The sequence below is a fragment of the Anolis carolinensis genome, unplaced genomic scaffold (assembly GCF_035594765.1).
Source record: "Anolis carolinensis isolate JA03-04 unplaced genomic scaffold, rAnoCar3.1.pri scaffold_7, whole genome shotgun sequence".
Taxonomy (NCBI): Eukaryota; Metazoa; Chordata; class Lepidosauria; order Squamata; family Dactyloidae; genus Anolis; species Anolis carolinensis.
Genome location: NW_026943818.1, coordinates 2206047 through 2228745, shown reverse-complemented (window position 1 = coordinate 2228745; position 22699 = coordinate 2206047). Strand labels below are relative to the sequence as shown.

General features: G+C 41.5%; 1 protein-coding gene across 12 annotated transcripts in view; it reads left to right on the top strand.

Moving 5' to 3' along the window:
• The window catches only part of dnm1 (dynamin 1), a 134956-nt gene that overhangs the window by 18732 nt on the left and 93525 nt on the right, over positions 1-22699 (top strand). For 10 of the 12 annotated variants that reach the window (XR_010000116.1, XR_010000115.1, XR_010000113.1 and 7 more), the window contains exons 10-11: positions 1932-2070; positions 18413-18499. Coding sequence is in view for 8 of the 12 variants with exons in the window: in XM_062959423.1 (XP_062815493.1) it covers positions 1932-2070; positions 18413-18499 (226 nt within the window). In the remaining 4 variants the exon portion in view is untranslated. Of the gene's footprint in view, positions 1-1931; positions 2071-7328; positions 7468-18412; positions 18500-22699 lie in introns of all 12 variants that reach the window. The other 2 variants (XM_062959419.1, XM_062959417.1) reach the window with 1 other exon arrangement.

Below are 22699 nucleotides of genomic sequence, written 5' to 3'. Positions count from 1 at the left end.
TTGAAACTTGTTGGTAGGTTCCAATTGGTCTTTGCTGTAGGCTTGCTTGCTGTTCTCTGAGATAAAGCTTCCTCTCCATTTCCTATGGAAGGGAAGTGATCTCCATAAGAGGAAATAACACTGGGTGGTAGCAGACTAACTTCATCCCTTTCCCCAGCTATTGTTTTATGTTGCTTTCCTGAGTATCAACAAGAGCTCGGTTTCATGCTTGATCATCATGCAGCTCTCTAGATGTGGGTGGACTGCAATGCCCAGCATTCCTCATCCTTGACTATACAAGATAAGAGAAGGCATGGGCCATAGTGTTGGGGAAATCTGCCTGTCAAGTTCGTCTGGGCACATCCAAAAGGAAGAGATGAGACGGATAGCAGATTTGGATTTCAGTACTTCTATTAGCAAAATAGTGGGTGACAGTGTCAGCTCATGCTGAGTAAAGGATATGCCACCCCTTCTACTGGGATGGGCTTCCAATTATAGGATTTTACAACTTATATCATCATTAAATCAAGTAAACATCCATAATTGCCTTAAATTTATATTAATTGATTATTGAATCAGGTGAAATGTCCACAGTACACATCATGTAAGTGGAGTATCTAGTCCACTTACTATCTAGTAAGCCAAATGTCATAGATTTGCATAGATTGTTTCAACTGTATTTGTACAACCTGGTCTTGGTTTTGTCCTGATCAGCTAGGTCAAAAAGTTTCCTACAGATCAGCCACCCTCACATTATGATAAACTTGTAATAATAAATAATAATAATAAGTTAATTTGTATCCCTCCTCCATCTCCCCCAAAGGGGACTCAAGGCGGCTCACAGAAATATCAAATACAAAACAATAACAATGTACAATACATCAGCAAACAATAACATTTACCAGTAGTAGCATTTACACATTAACCAAAAATTAAAAACAGTTATTAAAAACAGAATTAAAAACAGTGAGGCTGTAATAATAGATCAGCAAAGTGCACACTTTAAGTTGCGAATTCAAAACATAAAGTGCTACAAGTTCGTTTGAGGTCAATCTGGGATGTGGGGAGCCCTGAGCCGATATCAAGTAACCAGGAGACGTGCGACCAATATAAAAGGTTGAGGAATATAATTATGATGGGAATGGGCGATCTTAACCAAAGACCTGGGTGAAAAGCCAAGTTTTCAGACTCGTCCAAACGTAAGTAATTACAGTGAGTGTATAATAATGCAGTAATGAATATAAACAAAAATGAAATAAGTATCCTCACAATAGAAGGTTCTAGTGAGGCAACGCTGACCTTTGTATCATCAATCAATTTATTAATGCTCTGACCAATGGTCATATGCATTTACAGAAACAACATCAAACAAACATCTATACAAAACACTGTAAAATCCAACAGTTAAAAGTAGGATGCAAGCAGGATAAAACAGAGCATACAAAATATACATTGTGAGGTGCAGCAGCACAAGTACAACATGTGCTGGGAACTGCACAATTACCGGTAAAATGCCAATATATAAGATCAGTCATTTAAAAAACATAAGTAACAATATCAACCAAGCATCTGTAGAAACACTGTAAAATTCCACAGTTAAAAGCAGGGTGCATGGAGTATAAAAGGGAGCTTGTAAAATATAACCGGTAGAAAGCCAGTATGAAATACTGATCTTTGTAGGATCTTGTCAGGCCCCATTTTCCCTTTGAGAAGCTGTTCTTGTAGGTCCTTCCGAGCTCTTGTTGATGGCTTCTTTTTGTTTAGGCATTTTCAAGTGCTACCCCTCAGACAGCCAAGCTGGTTTTCGGTGATTAATAATGAGTGACCACCCTCAATTTTATTTGATTTTTCTTTATTTTTCAAAATATGTAATGCTGTATGACCTTCTCCTTGCCCTGTCTCCCTCCCACCTTGTTCTTGTCCCCCTTGCCAACTTCGTCCCGGGCGTTTAGAACCGGTCTCTTCACGCCGGACATGGCCTTTGAGACCATTGTGAAAAAGCAGGTGAAGAAGATTAAAGAGCCTTGCCTGAAAAGCGTGGACATGGTCATTTCGGAGTTAATCAATACCGTTAGACAGTGCACCAAGAAGGTAACCCGGGAAGGGAAGCATGGAGTGCCCCACACGCACGCTCATGCCCCCCTGCCCACTGGCTGAAGCACAGCGTTTGTGATTGGGGTGGCAGCCCTTGCCTGGCTGGCAGTGATGTTTTGGTTGTTGTTTTTTCTAACCACCCTCCCTAACAGCATGACTAGACTTGAGCGAACCCAGCCTAGGGTCCCCTGGCCCCTTAGAAAGAGATGGGGAAAGCACAAAGTCATGATCCCTTGTAAAGCGCATGCATATGGGCAGACAGCTCCCAATGTCCCACTTGTGAGCAGCGGATGTATTCTCTTGACTTTCTCGTTCTTGAAAAAACAACACTAAACTAGAGGACGACAGATACTCCCCTCCTTCAGCAAGACCATGTTAGATTTCTGTGTTAATTTCAGTGCGGAAAAAGGTATCAGAAACCAAATTCATGGGATGGAAATGGAGGGGGAAAGATGCGGCAATCTGAGGCCAAGCTTCTGTATAGCACAGTGTATTGTAATAGTTCCAAGGAAGGAATTATTCTACATCTTAAGTCAGGGGTCCTCAAACTTTTAAAGCAGAGGGCCGGTCCACAATACTTCAGACTGCTGAGGGGCCGAATTATCATTTGAATAAAATTACGAACAAATTCCTATGCACACTGCATATGTGTTATTTGTAGTGCATACAACAATAACAATGAAAGAACAATACAATATTTAAAAATGAAAACAATTTAAACCAACATAAACCTATCAGGATTTCAATGGAAAGTGTGGGCCTGCTACTGGCCAATGAGATAGTCAAGTGAATTAGGATTGTTGTTGTTGCGTGCCTTCAAGTTATTTCAGACTTTGGGCGAGCCTAAGTCTAAAATTATTTATTTATTTATTTACTGCCTTTATTTGCTACATTTATATCCCACCCTTTTCACCCTGAAGGGGACTCAGAGCAGCTGTATGTGCATACAATATATTATATTATTAGCATAGCACAATATTAGCATTATATATTACTATATTGAACTATACCACTATACTGTATATATTACTATATATGTAATATATAACATATTAATATTATTATGTGGTTTTTTTTGGGTTTTTTTCGTGTCAGGAGCAACCGGAGTTGCTTCTGGAGTGAGAGAATTGGCCGTCTGCAAGGACGTTGCCCAGGGGACATTGCCCGGATGTTTTGATGTTTTACCATCCTTGTGGGAGGCTTCTCTCATGTCCCCGCATGGAGCTGATAGAGGGAACTCATCCGCACTCTCCCGGGTGAGATTCGAACCTGGCAGCCTTGAGGTCAGCAACCCAACCTTCAAGTCACAAGGCTTTTATCCCCTAGGCCACCGGAGGCTCCTGTGGTATGTGGTATTATTATTAATAATTATTAATAATTATGTGGTATTATTATTAGTATTATATTGTATAACATTATAATATTTTTATCAATATTATATGTATATACAATATATTATACAGTAGAGTCTCACTTATCCAAGCCTCGCTTATCCAAGCTTCTGGATTATCCAAGCCATTTTTGTAGTCAATGTTTTCAATATATTGTGATATTTTGGGGCTAAATTCGTAAATACAGTAATTACAACATAACATTACAGCGTATTAAACTACTTTTTCTGTCGAATTTGTTGTCTAATATGCTCCTTTGGTGCTTAATTTGTAAAATCATAACCTAATTTGATGTTTAATAGGCTTTTCCTTAATCCCTCCTTATTATCCAAGATATTCGCTTATCCAAGCTTCTGCCGCCCGTTTAGCTTGGATAAGTGAGACTCTACTATATTATTAAAACTGATATAAAAATATTATATTATAAAACTAAGGGTGGGGGCCAGGTAAATGACCCTGGAGGGCCGCATCCGGCCCCCGGGCCTTAGTTTGGGGACCCCTGTCTTAAGTGGCTGAAAGGGAAAAAGAAGGAGCCTCAGACTGTTAGGAATGGTGGGAGTTGAAGTCCAAAACCACTTGGAGGATAGGCCAAAGTTTGCCCAGGCCTGGGCTAAGTGAACAGAAAATACTAGAGTTTAAAACTGAGGAGCGATACCTCCTCCTCCTCTCTGTCATGGCCTGCTACTTCAGGTAGGACCTTAGGTACCGACATATGTGTGTTGTCCACCGATCTCTCTCTCTATATGTAAGGCATGTGACTCTCTTAAGCATGGGCACTTGGAACCCTTGGCATGTTGGACGAGCCACTGACCATTCGGGAGCAGGTAACTGGGCCCAGAAAAAAAAGGGTTTTGGAACATTCTTTGTGACTGATCTGAGATCAAATGCAACACGGGACTCCCGAGGCTCGGTTGGGCCCAGGAGGGTGTGGGGAACGGTGCCTACAAAGCGGTCCCTCTTTCTCCCATGTTCCTCAAGGTTCTAGAATGCTGGAAGGACCTTCCTTGTTCTCCCCGCCATCCTTCCAGGGGGCCGGTTGGTGGTGGGGGTTGTGTGTGTCTGTGGGGAGCACCCAGAAATGTGCCATTCCTGCCTCTCTCTCTCTCTCGGGCAGGCAGGCGATGACGCCCTTGGGCTGCCAAGTACGCAGAGTCATCCGAAGGACTGGACGGGGAGGGCCAGCCTTTCATGTCCCCTGTCTGCCCACCCAGCCACTAGTTTCCCCATGAGTCAATCCTCATCCTCTACTTTTTCTACAGCCCTCCCCCTTTTCTCTGTGTGTGTTCCTTTGTTTACTTCTTTCATTTGCCCTTCACATTCTTTTCCCTCCCTTTTATTTTCTTTCTTCCCTCCACCTTTCCAAGAGTAGCAAGTCTGTACCTATAGTAAAACCATCTCTGGAACTGACATGAAGGATGGTCTCCTTCTTCACCAGTGGAGGATGAGCCCAAAGGTTGTGTTACTCTAATGTCCTCTAGAAGGCTTTCAAGGCTGGAATCACTAGGTTGGTGTGAGGTTTTGGGGCTGTATGGCCATGTTCCAGTCGCATTGTGACTGAGGTTTGTTCAGAGGTCTGTTGGAAATGAGGCAAGGGAGTCAATCTATACCTGTGGAATAATGTCCAGGATGGGAGAAAGAACCTTTGTCTGTTTGGAGCAAGTGTGATTGTTGCAATTAGCCAGTTAGATTAGCATGGAGTAGCCTTGCAGCTGCAAAGTCAATCAGTGAGGGTCTCTGCATAGAGGCAAGGGGAGTGTATATATATATATATATATATCTGTGGAATAAATGATCTAGCATAGAGAATGTATATGTAGATGTGGAGAAAGTGTTTATGACCTACCATTTGTTTCTCTTTTGAAAGTAAAAAATAAAATAGTGATTTCTGGATGAGACTTGAAACAACATAAAATTGAGTACCGTGTACTTAGGTGTGGCCATCTAGCTATCCCCAGAAAAATCACAAGCAGAGCATAATTATTAGGATGGGAAGACTATACAAAACCGAAACAAAAATATGTTTATATCGTGGTAATGTGGAGTGAACACTTTTGTTGCCTATCCACAAATCAGTCTTCAAATTTCATAATAATAATATAATAATAATAATAACTTTATTTTTATACCCCGCCTCTATCTCCCCAAAGGGAACTCAGGGCGGCTTACACGGGGCCAAGCCCAAATAAAAACAATAGCAATATAAAACACAACAATAGACAAGAGACATGCACAATTATAAAAATTTAAACATTAGCCAATAAAAACAAATGACAAGAACTAATAAAAACATGGATTAAAACGGAGAGGTTGTAAAAGTAGACTGCGTAAGGTGCACCATATAAATATTGTAAACACGAGGTGACTGATAAAGTGCTACAAATTCTTGGAAGTGCAAATTGGAATGGGAATGGACCCTATTATAGGTGGTCTTCTGCCCATGGTGATGGCAGTGGCTGCAGCTTTTGTGTTTATATCTAAATATCTCTTTTCTGAATTCAGATTTAATCTACACAGTAATAAATAATATTTTCTCCTCTGCTACAGAAGATGCAGTGGAGTTAAGGGACAGTAGTTTGACTAAAGCAATATAGTGTATACATTGGATGGGTGAAAAATGTTTAAATTTGTAGGTCTAAATTTTTAAATTTAAATATTTAAATTTTAATATTTTAAGCTTTGATTTAATATGTGTTTTGGGGCATTGAATTGTGCCATGTGTAAGCCGCCTTGAATCCCCTCCAGGGTGAGAAAGGTGGGGTATAAATGGGGCAAATAATGATCTGCGAGAAAATAACATAGAAAATTAACACATGGACCTTTCCAAGTGAAAAGCTATGATTAGGCCTCAGAATAATAATAATAATGATAATAATAATAATGATAATAATAATAATGATAATAATAATAATAATAATAATACACTTTATTTATATTCTGCCCTTCTCCCCGAAGGGTCTCAGAGTGGATTACAGTAAATGTAAAGCAGACAAAGGCAAACGTTCAATGCCTTGTTTACAATCACATACAATGAGACACGCAACACAGACAAAGGCAAAGGCTTCTCCTTTCATTTCTGGCTCTGGAGGCAGTGCTCATCTCTGGCTCTGGGGAGGTGGTCTTCTTCATTTCCAAGCCGAGAAGTCTGCATTGTTATCTTCTGGCCATGTAGCCAGCATGACTTCTAGGAAGCAGTTCCTATATCTACTCACGTGTGCATGTTTTTGAACTGCTAGGTTGGCAGGAGCTAGGGCTAACAGCAAGAGCTCACCCCATCCCACAGATTCGAACTGCCGGCTTTCAGGTCAGCAGTTCAACAGCACATGGGTTGCAAGTCTGTAGGCTTTCTTCTTAATCTTTCTTTTGCATTTGCAAGACCCCTGAAGTGCAGGTGTGTGGTGCCCACCTATCGGAAGCAAGGAACCACAAGGGAAATAAATGGAACAGCAGAGTGGAAGCAGGAAGCGGAATGGCTTGACCTTTTCGGCCTGCATTCCCTGCCGGGGATGGATAGACGGGGTGCTGAGAAAGAGAGAAGGGATCCCTGCGTGTCCCCATCAGTTCATTTTGTTGATCACATCCTGGCTTGCAGTTTTGCATTCTATCTTTTCTCCATCCTGCAGAATTCACCTGATGCTTGGCAGCACATAGGGTCCTTTAGTGATGCTTTCCTGGGATAGATTTGCCTATTGGCTGGGCCAAAAATCTCACTTCTCATTTTTGCCTTGTGTTTTTCTCTTCTCTCTTTCCCCTTTCACTCTCTTTTTCTCTCTCTTGCTCTGCCTGATCTTTCTCTCCTCCTCTGTCTGCTTCACGCTCCTTTCTTCCTTGTCGCTTCTTTCCCTCCCTGCTCCTTTTGCCGTGCAGAACGGGTCTCTTCACACCTGACCTCGCTTTTGAAGCCATAGTGAAAAAGCAGGTGCAGAAACTGAAGGAGCCCTGTCTGAAGTGTGTGGACATGGTAGTGAGTGAGCTCACATCCACCATCAGAAAGTGTAGCAACAAGGTAAAGAAATCCATCGCCCTTCAGAAGAGAGACCGTCAACAAAAGGCCACTTGACCTGCACACAGATGCACAACAACACCCCCCATACACACACACACCCCTGCCCTTACTTCACACACAACAACTTGAGGTTGAGATTGGTGGGAGGCAGAGAAAGGACAGTGAAGAAGAAGCAGTAGAAGTCTGATCATCACTTATCAGTAAGGATAGCATGAATAGAAGGGACCTCCATGGGATGAGGTTTAAGAGAAGGAGAGGAGCTGAAGGCGAGGAAATCATCGGGGTTTTCAAGTAGTGTGGAGTGATAAGGTGAACATTGTGACTGGCTTTGGGTTAGCTGACCGGCTACATTGTTTTGTATTTGTCCTGTGCATTTAGAGCAATGATAACGTTGGAGATCGCAACCTTCTCAAGCCTCCTCTGTTTAATGTTTGGTCCGTTTTATAATGTGTCGGTTTATTTCCTGAAGTGTATGTCTTAATTGTCTTAGCTCTATGTACTTGAAGCAGTGGGAGGGGCCGTAGACCATGTGTCTGGTTCAGTGACTGTTTTGAATGCAGAAAGACAGTTGAGGTTTGAGTCTGTTTGAGTGCAGAAGCCAGTGTTAGGAATAAGAAGACAGTTGAGGCTTGAGTCTGTTTTTGAGTGCAGAAGCCAGTGTTAGGAATAAGAAGACAGTTGAGGCTTGAGTCTGTTTTTGAGTGCAGAAGTCAGTGTTAGGAATAAGAAGACAGTTGAGGCTTGAGTCTGTTTTTGAGTGCAGAAGCCATTGTTAGGAATAAGAAGATAATTGAGGCTTGAGTCTGTTTTTGAGTGCAGAAGCCAGTTTTATTTTTTTTGTCAAATATTTTTATTGACAATTTTATATTAAGGAATATGAGAAAGAGAGAGAGAAAAAAAATTTGCACATCGAAAGTGGTAGAACATTGTTTGTTTATAGTAAAGTAGGAAATAAGGTAGAAGAGAGAGAAAAAAAAGAAAAAAAATTGAAAAAAATTTGCACATCGAAAGTGGTAGAACATTGTTTGTTTATAGTAAAGTAGGAAATAAGGTAGAAGAGAGAGAAAAAAAAGAAAAAAAATTGAAAAAAATTTGCACATCGAAAGTGGTAGAACATTGTTTGTTTATAGTAAAGTAGGAAATAATATAGAAGAAAGAGAGAAAAAAAGGTTTTGTTGACTTCCATCTAACTTTAACTGGTTCATCCTAAAAAAACAACTATATATATAAAAATTCATAAATCACCGCATCCCCTTCGTCATCGATAACCTCAAAGATTGTCTCTAAATCAGCAGATAGGTTCCAATTTCATTTATTTTAGATAGTCCTTTACCAAGTCCCAATTAGTCTCTTTCTTTGGTAAACCTTGATTTGAAGATAACCAATATGTGAGTTTGTCCATGTTCATCACCTCCTTAACTTTATTTAGCCATTCTTCCTTATTCGGAATCTCCTTTCGTCTCCAAAACTTGGCATATGTTATTCTGGCGGCCGTTACCAAGTAACTAAACAGAATCTCTTTATTTTTGTCCCGATCAATGTCTAACATTCCCAGTAAGAAAAACTCTGGTTCTCTTTTGATTTTTATCTTTAAAATTGTTTGTATGGCTTCACTAATGTCTCTCCAGTAAAGTTGAGCTTTTGGGCATGTCCACCATAAATGATAGAAAGTGCCCGTCTGTTGTTCACACTTCCAACATTTATCCGATGCGTTCTTATAACATTTAGAAATTTTATAGGGGGTGGTATACCACCTATATTGCATCTTTAGCCAATTCTCTCGCATATCTTATGCATATGTATATCTAAGGCCCTGGTTCCAGATCTTCTCCCAACTTTTTAATTGAATCTGATGCCCCACATTCTGTGCCCATTTCACCATACATCCCTTTATCTGATTTTCTACTGTGGCCCACTCTAATAGTTTTTTATATAATTTTGTAATTAGTTTTTGCTCATTCTTCATTATGTTATCCCAAAAACCATCTCTTTCTGCAAAACCTGTCTCTTTATCTACCCTAAAAAGATCGTACCCCTGCCTGTAATGAAACCAGGAACATTTTGGAAACAAAAGTTTAATGTCTCTCTCCTCTTTTAATTCAAATTTTCCTTTTTGTTTTTTTAACAAATCTTCATAAGTAGGCCAAATTCTCCATCCCAGTTTTATTTATTTATTTATTTATGTCTATCATTTCTACCCCACCCTTCTCACCCGCAGGGACTCAAGGTGGTTTACAGACTGGCAATTTATGCCAGTACACCATAGTACAATAAAATAAACATTAAAAACAGTTAAAACAATTATAATATACAATATACAAAGTTTAAAATTTAAATTTAAAATAGTGCAAAGTGCTTATGCCAGACCTTGTACAAAAACCTTTATTCCAGACCAAGTCGAAGCCAGTAAAGACTTATTCTTTAAACGCTTGCTCGCATAGCTGTTAGGAATAAGAAGACAGTTGAGGCTTGAGTCTGTTTTTGAGTGCAGAAGCCAGTGTTAGGAATAAGAAGACAGTTGAGACTTGAGTCTGTTTTTGAGTGCAGAAGCCAGTGTTAAGAATAAGAAGACAGTTGAGGCTTGAGTCTGTTTTTGAGTGCAGAAGCCAGTGTTAAGAATAAGAAGATAGTTGAGGCTTGAGTCTGTTTTTGACTGCAGAAGCCAGTGTTAAGAATAAGAAGATAGTTGAGGCTTGAGTCTGTTTTTGGTGCAGAAGCCAGTGTTAAGAATAAGAAGACAGTTGAGGCTTGAGTCTATTTTGAGCGCAGAAGCCAGTGTTAGGAATAAGAAGACATTTGAGGCTTGAGTCTGTTTTTGAGTGCAGAAGCCAGTGTTAGAAATAAGAAGACAGTTGAGGCTTGAGTTCCTTGGAAGTAGACTGTTATGAAAGAGAACTGTACAGAGCAACATAGCTTTTGAAGTGTCTGTTAAAAACTATCCGTTAAAGATACAAACTGAAACGTTTTAAAGTTTTACCTGACAAGAAATTTATCTGTAGCTTTAAATACATGAAGTTATGAGTAAAACAAACATGTTATTTTAAAGAAGTCTACTTGAATCTTTATCTGCTGAGAGTGTTGAATAGAAACAAGTGATCTTCCATTACCCAATAAACTAAAGGGACACTTCGGAAACTCTGCTACCCAATAGGTCATAATCCCAATTAGGCTGTGGTCCTAACAGGTCATAATCCAATAGTCCATTAGGATTGTACAGCTTTTACCTGCGAAATGCGTAGTGTGTTGCTGCATTAGCAGCCTCTGATTTGGTCAGCGCCTGCTTTAATTCCATTATTAAATATTTGCGGTTATACATTTTAAAGCCTGGGCAGTCCCTGTCGTTCAAGTCAATCAAGGGATCATCTCCATACCCATGTTGTAGCAAATATAAGCAGTTACTGATATAACCAGTAAAAAAGGAAAGGTGAATTGTTTTCTGTGATGTAATGGTGGCATTGCAGATATTTTTTTCCAAATGATGCCAGCCCATGTCAGCTCCGTTAGGGGGTGCTCTATACCTCTCTAAGCAGACGTTCCACCCCATTGTTGAGGGTGATGTATTCCTGATTAAATCTAGATCGATGACCAACCTTTCACTTTCCCCATTTGGGTACATTTACAAGGGTTAGAAGCCATGCACAGTTTCTTTCCTGTATTTCAGGACTGGATCTGGCACATAGACAAAGAGATAAAAAGTTTTATTTTATTTATTATTATTATTCCCAGGTGCAGAGCCGAGAGGTGAAAAGGAAAATACTGAGTATAGGTTAGAGGGGACACAACATGAATCTTTGCATTTAATAATATGCAATATCCCCTGATAAAAAAGAGGAGATGTCAATCTTCCCCTGCTGCAGTTCTGAGTGAAAATTCTTCTGCTGAAGTTCCTCTTTGCATCAGAAAGAAACTATCACCCCCATGGGTACTTGAAATTCATTAATGTCACATTTAGTTTGACACTTATAAGAATAAATAAAATGTCATGGCTGGAATCACTGGGTTGCTGTGAGTTTTCCGGTTTGTATGGCCATGTTTCAGAAGCATTCTCTCCTGACGTTTCAACCATATCTATAGGAGGTCCCGATTGTTTCTTGTCTGGGATTTCCCTGTTTCTGAGTGGTGTTACAGTAGAGTCTCACTTATCCAAGCTAAACGGGCCAGCAGAAGCTTGGATAAGCGTGGATAATAAGGAGGGATTAAGGAAAAGCCTATTAAACATCAAATTAGGTTATGATTTTACAAATTAAGCACCAAAACATCATGTTATACAACAAAATTGACAGAAAAAGTAGTTCAATACACAGTAATGTTATGTTGTAATTATTGTATTTACAAATTTAGCACCAAAATATCATGATATATTGAAAACATTGACTACAAAAATGGCTTGGATTATCCAGAGGCTTGGATAAGCGAGGCTTGGATAAGTGAGACTCTACTGTATTTATTTACTGTCACGATTTTAGAGTTTTTAATACTGGTAGCCAGACTTTGTTCATTTTCATGGTCTCCTTTCTGTTAAAATTGTCCACATGCTGGTGGATTTCAATGGCTTCTCTGTGTAGCCTGACATGATAGTTGTTGGAGTGGTCCAGCATTTCTGTGTTCTCAAATAATATCCTGTGTCCAGGTTGGTTCATCAGATGCTCTACTATGGCTGAATCAGTCAGCATTTGTTGGATTTTCCTAGTGAGTCTGTAGATAGTTTGTAGGTTGTGTTTCTTCATCAGCTTTCCTATGCAGTCAGCGTATATGTAAATGCTCAGTTATGGGAAATGTTGGTTTCTAAGTGACCAGGATTCACCTTGCTAGTTCTTGCAAGGTGTCACTCCTTTGCCTCATTTTCACTTTCCCAACATTTTGATAAGGAAACCTGAGCTGTCCTTACTCTCACTTTCTTATTTTAGAATAAAGAAGGACAGCACTACTTGGCCAAGGTCTTTTAGCGTCTGTATGTCCCAAGAAAAACCCTGCAATGCAGAAGCCTTGGTCCTGGGCTGGGATTAGCATTGGGAAGGGAAATCTCTTTAGTTGAAAATTATGTTTCAGTAGATGGCAGCCTTCCCTCTGAATGAGTAATCAAAGCAATACAAAGCTCCTTGGTCAAGACATGAGCCTGTGCTCCCTTTCAAGCTAATATAGACTTAGTTTTGGTAAAGCAGGATCTTCATAACCTTTTGGAGAAAAATGGCATTCACTGCTGTTTGAAAATCACAACCTTTTGTAAAAGTATGATCTGCCAGAGAAGAGCCAAAAACCCGTTTCATCTACTCTCCCATAAAATCTATATATATAAAAGAGTGATGGAATCCTGGCGACCACCAAAACAACAAAACGAAACACCCCACAACCTCGAAAATTGACAACACAACCCATCATCCACGCCTCTAGGTTGATACAACAAAAAGAAAAGAAAAATAAAGTCCTAATTAGAGGGAGAGGAATAATTGTTTTTATCCAATTGCTGCCAGTTAGAAGGCTAAGCTCCGCCCACTTGGTCTCCTAGCAACCCACTCACCCAGGGGACAGGCAAAGTTAGGCCTCACTTAGGCCTCTTCCACACTGCCTATAAAATACAAATTATCAGATTTTAACTGGATTAGATGGCAGTGTATACTCAAGGCCCTTCCACACAGCTATATAACCCATTTATAATCTTATATTATCTGCTTTAACTTGATTATCTGGACTCCGTACCTTTACCCTTTACCTTAACTACCACCAATTCCTCAATACTTTATTTCCCATACTACCATACTTCACCACAGCAATGCGTGGCCGGACACAGCTAGTATTACTAATAGTTACTAACTACACAGAAAATGAATCCATCTAGGAGGATCCCCCCCCGTTTTTCTTCCTAATTATTGTGTGGGTGTGGATGCATGTGTGGACTTATACAACTGAGCCATAGCAAGGGATGAGAAACTGTACAGTGAATGAGAAGAGCATTAAAATCGATGTAGGCTTATGAAACGTAGCACCATTATTTTTCACAGCTTGCAGGCACAATTGTTGTCCTGTGTGATTATCCTCCTCCTGTGATTTTTAACAGCAGACTGCAGCAGAGAAATAACATGGATGTGGCTTTGCCTAGCAAGGAGCTATGGGTGGTCTCTCTAGCTCACTATTGCCAAGACAGACTGGAATTTCCAGAATGCTAATAATAATAATAATAATAATAATAATAATAATAATAATAATAATAATACACTTTATTTATATTCTGCCCTTCTCCCCTAGGGGACCCAGGGCGGATCACAGAATTTACATACAAAGGCAAACATTCAATGCCTTTATAATCATATACACACAAACATAAACAAAGGCAAATGCTTCTCCTTTCATTTCTGGCTTTGGAAGCGGTGCTCATTTCTGGCTCTGGGAGATGCTCTTCTCCATTTTCAAGCCGAGGAGCTGTTGATGTTACCTTCTGGTCATGTGGCTGGCAAGATTGCTTGGAGCGCCTGTTTGCCTTTTCCTGCGGAAGCAGTACCTATTTATCTACCCACATTTGCATGCTTTCGGATTGCTAGGTTGGCAAGGAGCCCATCCCTGTCTCGGGGATTCAAACTCCCAAACTTCAGGTCAGCAGACTCAGCGGCACAAGGGTTTAACCCAATGCGCCACCATGGCCTTGTGCCAGACTATCTAGGGATGTCAGGGATTGAACCCAGAACCTTTGGGATGTATATCATCTGTTCCACCCATGAGAACCTTCTTCATTTGTTTGCTTTTGGGCATGAATCAGGCAACAGAGGAGCCCTGTCCCAGCCCAGGAAATTAGCCAACTTACTATAGCAAACCAAGAACTAGTTGTTGCATGCCAAGCCAACAGTACTAGCGATTTTAACACATTGTACCAGCATTTAACTTCACAGATGGAGCCTCCGGTGGCCTAGGGGATAAAAGCCTTGTGACTTCAAGGTTGGGTTGCTGACCTGAAAGCTGCCAGGTTCGAATCCCACCCGGGGAGAGCGTGGATGAGCTCCCTCTATCAGCTCCAGCTCCATGCGGGGACATGAGAGAAGCCTCCCACAAGGATGGTAAAACATCAAAACATCCGGGCAATGTCCCCTGGGCAACATCCTTGCAGACGGCCAATTCTCTCACTCCAGAAGCAACTCCGGTTGCTCCTGACACGAAAACAAAAACTTCACAGATAACATAAATGTGAACAAACAAGGTAGAACTATCTCACATGAAACATATATGTGTCCAACTGTAGGGTGTCCAAAGAAAAGGGCCAGGCAAAGTGACCAACACACAGCAAATACAGTAGAGTCTCACTTATCCAAGCCTCGCTTATCCAAGCCTCTGGATAATCCAAGCCATTTTTGTAGTCAATGTTTTCAATATATCGTGATATTTTGGTGCTAAATTCGTAAATACAGTAATTACAACATAACATTACTATGTATTGAACTACTTTTTATTTATTTATTTATTTATTTACAGTATTTATATTCCGCCCTTCTCACCCCAAAGGGGACTCAGGGCGGATTACAATGAACACATATATGGCAAACATTCAATGCCAACAGACAAACAACATACAGTATAGACACACACAGAGGCATTTTAACATTTTTCCAGCTTCACGATTCCAGCCACAGGGGGAGCTGTTACTTCCCCATCCACTAGTGGCTGTACTTCCTCATTCCTTTCCTCGTGTTTTGCTGGCAGTTTTATGGTGTTGTAAATTAGTTAAATTAGCCTCCCGCATAAAGCGTACCTAAATTTCCCTACTTGACAGGCGCAACTGTCTTTCGGGGCTGCATAGGTCAACAGCAAGCCGGGCTATTTAATGGTCGGGGGCTTAACCCGACCCGGGCTTCAAACTCATGACCTCTCGGTCAGTAGTGATTTATTGCAGCTGGTTACTAGCCAGCTGCGCCACAGCCCGGCCCAGCTGATTTTTAACCCTTTTGGTACTAATGTTGGAGAGTGGTCCCTGGTCAAAGTAGTCCCTGGTCAAAAAAACGGTTGGGAACCACTGCTGTATATCTATGGATCCTGCATCCATATATTCAACCACCTACACACACCAAAAGCAAACTATAGTTTTGCCATTTTACATACACGCACAAAAATCAACACCTTGATCATCTCAATGTATATATAGAAATTTGTTGTATAACATGATGTTTTGGTGCTTAATTTGTAAAATCATAACTTAATTTGATGTTTAATAGGCTTTTCCTTAATCCCTCCTTATTATCCAAGATATTCGCTTATCCAAGCTTCTGCCGGCCCGTTTAGCTTGGATAAGTGAGACTCTACTGTAGAAGAATTCTGGGCTTGAGCAATGCTCAGTGTCTCTCTTTCTCTGCAAGTCTTAGATGTTTTGGAGGGCAGAATTCTTAATGCACATCATCATTGTTTTGAAACCTTTTGGCATGTGTCGTGTTGTAAGAGAACAAGGTGATTTTGGACCGGTGGAAGGGGAAAAAGTGCAGGTTGTGGGAGGGAAGTCTGGTTGAAGGAGTTGGTTGTAGCCGCGTGAGCTCTGTAGTGCAAAACCAAGTTTGGAAATGAGTGGCATCAGTGGCAGTTGGCATGTTCTGAAAGAAAAGGCAGGTGGGTTGTAGAGGAGCAAAAGCAATGGCCTGGAGGGAGGAAGGTGGTTTTGTAGCAAAGGTCAGAAATCCCTCTGCGTTTGCTAGAATGCACCTCCAAAGGGAGCTCCTCCTGTTCCGAACCATGGCATTTCTGGGTGCTGCGGGTGCGACCGCCTTCCCTGCCAGCCCCCCCCCCCCCCCAAAAAAACCCCCAACCCTTGCATCCTGGCTCATGTTGGGTGTGATGTCCGCGTCCGTGATGTGCTCTTTGGTCAGCCCCATTTCCCCCTGCGCATGATCTATTCCACCCCCGCATGAATTCTGGCAAACATGGCTAGAGGTTTTCTTTTTTTGCTTTCCTTCCCATTTGGTGTGTGTGTTTTATTCCTTTCTTCTTGTTGTTTTAATTGATAAAGGTTTTGAATCGATTCGAGAACATTTCACAGCTTGGAGTGCTTTTCTTTTGTGTCACTCCGACGGGTTATTATTTTGTAGCCTCTCCAAAAGGAAAAGCTGGGAAAGATTTTCCAATTTCCTGTGCAGTCCCCCATTCCCCCCGTTCTTTGCCCGCAATGTTTCTTTGACAGGATTCCTTCTGTCTTCGCCAGCGATGGAATGCGGGTGTTTTACACTCTTTGAACTTGCCAGCCTAAAATAACAGCTAAAAATCCTATTAAAATATTCAGAGGTAATGCAGAGTGCAAAAAAAGTGAAATTTTCTTTTAGAATACATTATAAAAGGCGTTTTTGGGATGCAATTTGTGTCATTTATGGAATGAGGTTCACAATGGAAAGTTGCTGTTACTGCCATGTGCTTTCAAGCCAACGCCGACTTATGATGACTCTATCAATAATAATAATAATAATAATAATAATAATAATAATAATAATAATAACAACAACAACTGCAAAAGGACACCCTACTGGGATCTGCACACATCACACACAAGTGAAAAGCTATGGTTAGACCTCATAATAATAATAATAACAATAATAATAATAATAATAATAATAATAATAATAATAATACATCACACAGTCCTAGACACTTGGGAAGTGTTTGACTTGTGATTTTGTGATATGAAATCCAGCATGTCTATCTTGTTTGCTGTGTCATAATAATAATAATAATAATAATAATAATAATAATAATAATAATAATAATAATACATCACACAGTCCTAGACACTTGGGAAGTGTTCGACTTGTGATTTTGTGAAACAAAATCCAGCATATCTATCTTGTTTGCTGTGTCATAATAAAATAATAATAATACATTACACAGTCCTAAGCACTTGGGAAGTGTTCGACTTGTGATTTTGTGATATGAAATCCAGCATATCTATCTTGTTTGCTGTGTCATGCAGTAATAATAATAATAATAATAATAATAATAATAATAATAATAATAATACATCACACAGTCCTAGACACTTGGGAAGTGTTTGACTTGTGATTTTGTGAAACGAAATCCAGCATATCTATCTTGTTTGCTGTGTCATAATAAAATAATAATAATAATAATGATAATAATAACTGCAAAAGGCCACCCTACTGGGATCTGCATGCATCATCCGAAAATACATCACACAGTCCTAGACACTTGGGAAGTGTTCGACATGTGATTTTGTGATACGAAATCCAGCATATCTATCTTGTTTGCTGTGTTATACAATGTCGTTGTGTCAATAATAATAATAATAATAATAATAAATTTAATTTGCTGTGTCGTACGGTGTCTTTGTATCAATAATAATAATAATAACAACAACAACAACAACACTTGGGAAGTGTTCGACTTGTGATTTTGTGATACGAAATCCAGCATATCTATCTTGTTTGCTGTGTCATAATAATAATAATAATAATAAATTTATATTCCATCCTTCTCCCTAAGGGGACTCAAAGCAGGTTACAGCAAAGGCAAACATTCAATGCCTTGTTACAATGACATACAGTGAGACACAAATACACAGACAAAGGCAAAGGCTTCTCCTTTCATTTCTGGCCCTGGAGATGGTGCTCATCTCTGTCTCTGGGGGTGGTGCTCCTTCTCATTTTCCAAGCTGAGGAGCCTGCATTGTCCACAGACACCTCCTGGTTGTGTGGCGGGCAAGACTATTTGGAATGTCTTTTTGCCTTTTCCCACCAAAGCAGTACCTATTGATCTACTCACATTTGCATGTTATGGAGAATCTTATTCCCTTATCGAAGCAAATTTAGGATGCTTGGTTCATGATTGGAAATTGGAAAATCTTTCTTGAGCTTTCCTGTTTCTGGTGAAGCGTGTGTGAAGGAGTAGCACTTTCCCCTTGCCACCTTCCACCCCAATGCCCCATTTCCCCCATATGCACACGTCTCTCCCCACTTCTCGTCCTCTGCAGCTCAGCCAGTACCCTCACCTACGAGAGGAGATGGAGCGGATCGTTACGACCCACATCCGTGACCGCGAGGGCAAGACCAAGGACCAGGTATGTTAAATTAAAGTTTATAAATACGAGACTACATTGCCCACTCTCCCCAACCAGTCTGGAATGATTAGAGCTGAGCTCCAGTGGACATTCGTGCTGTGAAATAGTTACACAATGATCTCCTTCCTTCACGTCCATGCAAGGTTGAGAAACAATGCTAACTTGCATTCATTACTGAATCCTCACTGGGCATTTTGGGGACAAAGTAGTACAAGTTATATGGTGTTAAGTCTGCACACTCTGTCAAACCAGTTCCAGGTTTGACAGGTTGACATATTGAATATCTCCAAATCAAGGATTACCTAAGAAACAAACTACAGTAGAGTCTCACTTATCCAACACTCGCTTATCCAACGTGGGCCGGCAGAAGCTTGGATAAGCGAATATCTTGGATAATAAGGAGGGATTAAGGAAAAGCCTATTAAACATCAAATTAGGTTATGATTTTACAAATTAAACACCAAAACATCATGTTATACAACAAACTTGACAGAAAAAGTAGTTCAATACGCAGTAATGCTATGTAGTAATTACTGTATTTACGAATTTAGCACCAAAATATCACGGTGTATTGAAAACATTGACTACAAAATGCGTTGGATTATCCAGAGGCTTGGATAAGCAAGGCTTGGATAAGTGAGACTCTACTGTATTATTATTATTACATTTATTATTTCACTCTGATCTCATTATTATTATTATTATTGCATTTATTATTTTACTCTATTTATTATGACTTGTATTATTTTCCTGTATTTATTATTATTATCATTATCATTATTACATGTATTATTTTACTCTATTATTATTAGAAGGATACCTAAGCACATTTACATTGAAGGAGATGAGAATAATGATTGGATCAGAGTTGGACAGTCTTATCTTAAATTTGAGCTTGATGTAAATATTCAAAAACATTTAACCCATTGATGCCTCAATTAATGTAATTTTATTGGAATCTGTTTTTATTTCTGAAATTTACCACCCTCGGCTTATACTGGGGTCAATGTTTTCCCAGTTTTTTTGTGGTAAAATTAGGTGCCTCGGCTTATATTCGGGTCTTGTTGATGTCTCATGGGCCTTGTAGTCCTGTTCCTAGTACTATTGTGGCAGACGAAGAGGAAAACATGGGATTTCCACCGGTTCAGCCAGAATCGGAGCCCCTGCACCTGGAGGATGTTTGCCCTCAAGAAGTCAGCCAAACAAGCCTTGGGCAGAATTCTCCCCCGTTTTCCCGAAAGGACAATTATAATAGAGATAGAGGAGCTAGGGAGGCGAATCGCCAGAGCCTCAGAATCGCAGCCAAACAATTAGCTGATTAGGTCTGCTTCCCTTGGGAAATTCTAAGGAGTCATGCATCTGGACGGAGTTGGGTTTCACTTCTCGTTCTCCAGGGAAAGTGTTCTTCTGGCGGGAAACGAGACCCTATTTAGGTGTTTTGCCGCAAAGGAAACCTTGCGGAGTCAACTCGTCAGCTTGAGGAGTGAGATCGTGTGTGGACTTCGTAACCCCAGTTCCTTGTTTACCCGGACCAAGTTCCAAGCCTGCCTTGTTTCACGTTTGACCGCGGACCTCGCCACGGACCTTGTTCTTGCTTCTTGTTTGCCTCGTATCAAGTCTTGTTTAGCCAAGAATCTAGTTTGTTTTCCAGCCTTGTTGTCAAGCTTCAATGGACTAAAAGACCTTGTCATCTCCCCACACTACTGCTTGGCAAAGTGTGTGTTTCGGTTAATGGATTATAACTTTGGACTCTAATATCACATATTGGACATTATTTTCCTGGACTATATTTGACCTTTCCTGAAAGGTCTACTTCTGAACTATATTCTTCACTTGTTTTTATTGACTTTATATATTCCTTTAATAAAGATATTAGATAGAATCCGGCCTCTGCGCATGGTTATTGGTGTTCTGTAGCCTGGGTCCTGACAGTTTGACTCCTCCACCCTAAACACCAATTAACCTAGGCCAGGATGTCTACAGGAACCGGGGCGGAAGTCCAACCACTCAGCTACACCATTTCCAAGGAAGAATTCGACAGAATCCGAGATACACTCCGTACGCAGGAGGGAGAAATACGGGGCTTGAAGGAACGAGGTATCCGGCTCCCTGGTCTAGCGCTTCCAACCAAGTTTTCTGGAGAAGCCTCCAAGGTTCATGTTTTCCGTCGCCAGTGCCAGGCGTACATAGAAGCCCGCCAAGCCGAGTTTCCCCAAGAAGAAGTCAAGGTGGCGTGGATTTACAGCCTCCTAGAAGGGCCTGCGGCCAATTGGGCGACGGTGCTATTTGATGCGGGTTCCATGCACCTAAGTTCCGCGCACAACTTCCTGAATCACCTTAGAGCGACATGGGGGATCGAGGACAACGAGGAGGCGGCCGGCCATAAACTCCAGCATCTCTTCCAAGGGGACAGGCCGTTGTCCCAGTACATAGCCGAGTTCCGGGTGCTGGCTCAGAACACTGGCTGGAACGATATAGCCCTCAGAGGACAGTTTCGTGAGGGTCTCAACATCGAGATGCAGGAAGAAATCTTTAAGGTGGATCCTCCAGATTCTCTTGAGAGACTTATCAATCATTGTTTACGAGCCGAAGTCCTGCTTGCCAACAAAAAACAGTGGCTCCGAGGCCAGAGTGGAAGAGCCGGAGTGAAACCTCCCGCTTCCACCAGTATTCAGCCACGTCCAGTGTGGAGACCCCCACCACCAGCCCCAAACCCCAGGGGAAGCGAGGAGGAGCCGATGCAGTTGGGCAATGTGCGCCCCAGACTAGATGTTGCCGAAAAGGCCCGCCGCCAACGTTTAAACCTCTGTTGGTACTGCGGGAATGGGGGACACTTCGCCAAAGGATGCCCAGCCAAGGAAAAGCCCACCACCCACCTGGCGGCGGCGTCCTCCGCGGAGCTGGAAGCGGCTGCGGCGACTGGAATCAAGCCGGCGGGGGAAGCCAGCGACCGGGCGTAGAGAAGCTCGACAACCCGGTCAAAAACCCCGCTCAAGAGCCGCAAACTGGGGTCCTATTTCTCCTGGTGATTACGCTGTGGTCGGTGAAAAAGGGACCCGTCATGATCCATGCCATGATAGACTCAGGGGCAACAAACAATTTCATCGATAGAGAGTATGCCGACTCTCTGGGATTACAATATCACGATTTCAAGAATGCCCGGGTGGTGCAGGCCATAGATGGTCGTCCCCTAAAGACGGGTCCAGTAAGCCAATGGACTGAACCCACCAGGATGTGGATAAGAGACACATGGAAGAAATTTCCTTCTTCGTTACCGAGGTTCCCCACTTCCCTGTGATTTTGGGGATTCCATGGCTGACGCTCCATGACCCAAACATCTCCTGGTCCAACAGAGAACTACAATTTGCCTCAAGATATTGCCAAAACCATTGTCTAGTAGCCAAGGTCTGTCATGCCACGGACGCTGAGCCCATTATCACCTTGCCCAAGAAATATTCGGACTTTTGGGATGTTTTCAATGAAAAGGAAGCCGAGAAGCTCCCCCCACATAGACCCTACGACTGTGCCATTGACTTGGTGGAGGGGGCCCCGATTCCGCGAGGACACCTCTACTCCCTGACTGAACCAGAGCAAGAAGCTCTCAGGGAGTTTATAGAGTCAAACCTTCGCAAGGGGTTCATCAGACCCTCTCAATCCCCAGCTGGTTCTCCAGTGATGTTTGTGAAAAAGAAGTCAGGGGACCTACGTTTGGTTGTGGACTATAGAGCATTGAACAATATCACGAAACGGAACCGCTACCCCCTGCCTTTGATCTCAGACCTATTAGACCGGCTCCGAGGGGCCAAGGTTTACACCAAGCTGGATCTCCGGGGGGCTTACAATCTAGTTCGCATCAGAGAAGGGGACGAATGGAAAACCGCCTTCCAGACCAAATTCGGATTATTTGAGTCCCTAGTCATGAATTACGGATTATCCGGAGCTCCCGCAACGTTCCAGCATTTTGTCAACGATATCTTCCAGGATTATCTAGATTGGTTCTTGATCATATACTTGGACGATTTTTTGGTGTTTTCTAGATCACAATCGGAACACGAGCAACACGTCAGAATGGTGCTACAATGATTGCGAGATCATGGACTATATGCCAAGTTAGAAAAATGCGCCTTTGATCTACAAGAGGTAGACTTCCTGGGATACCACGTCTCGCCACTAGGGCTCTCCATGGACCCGGCAAAGGTT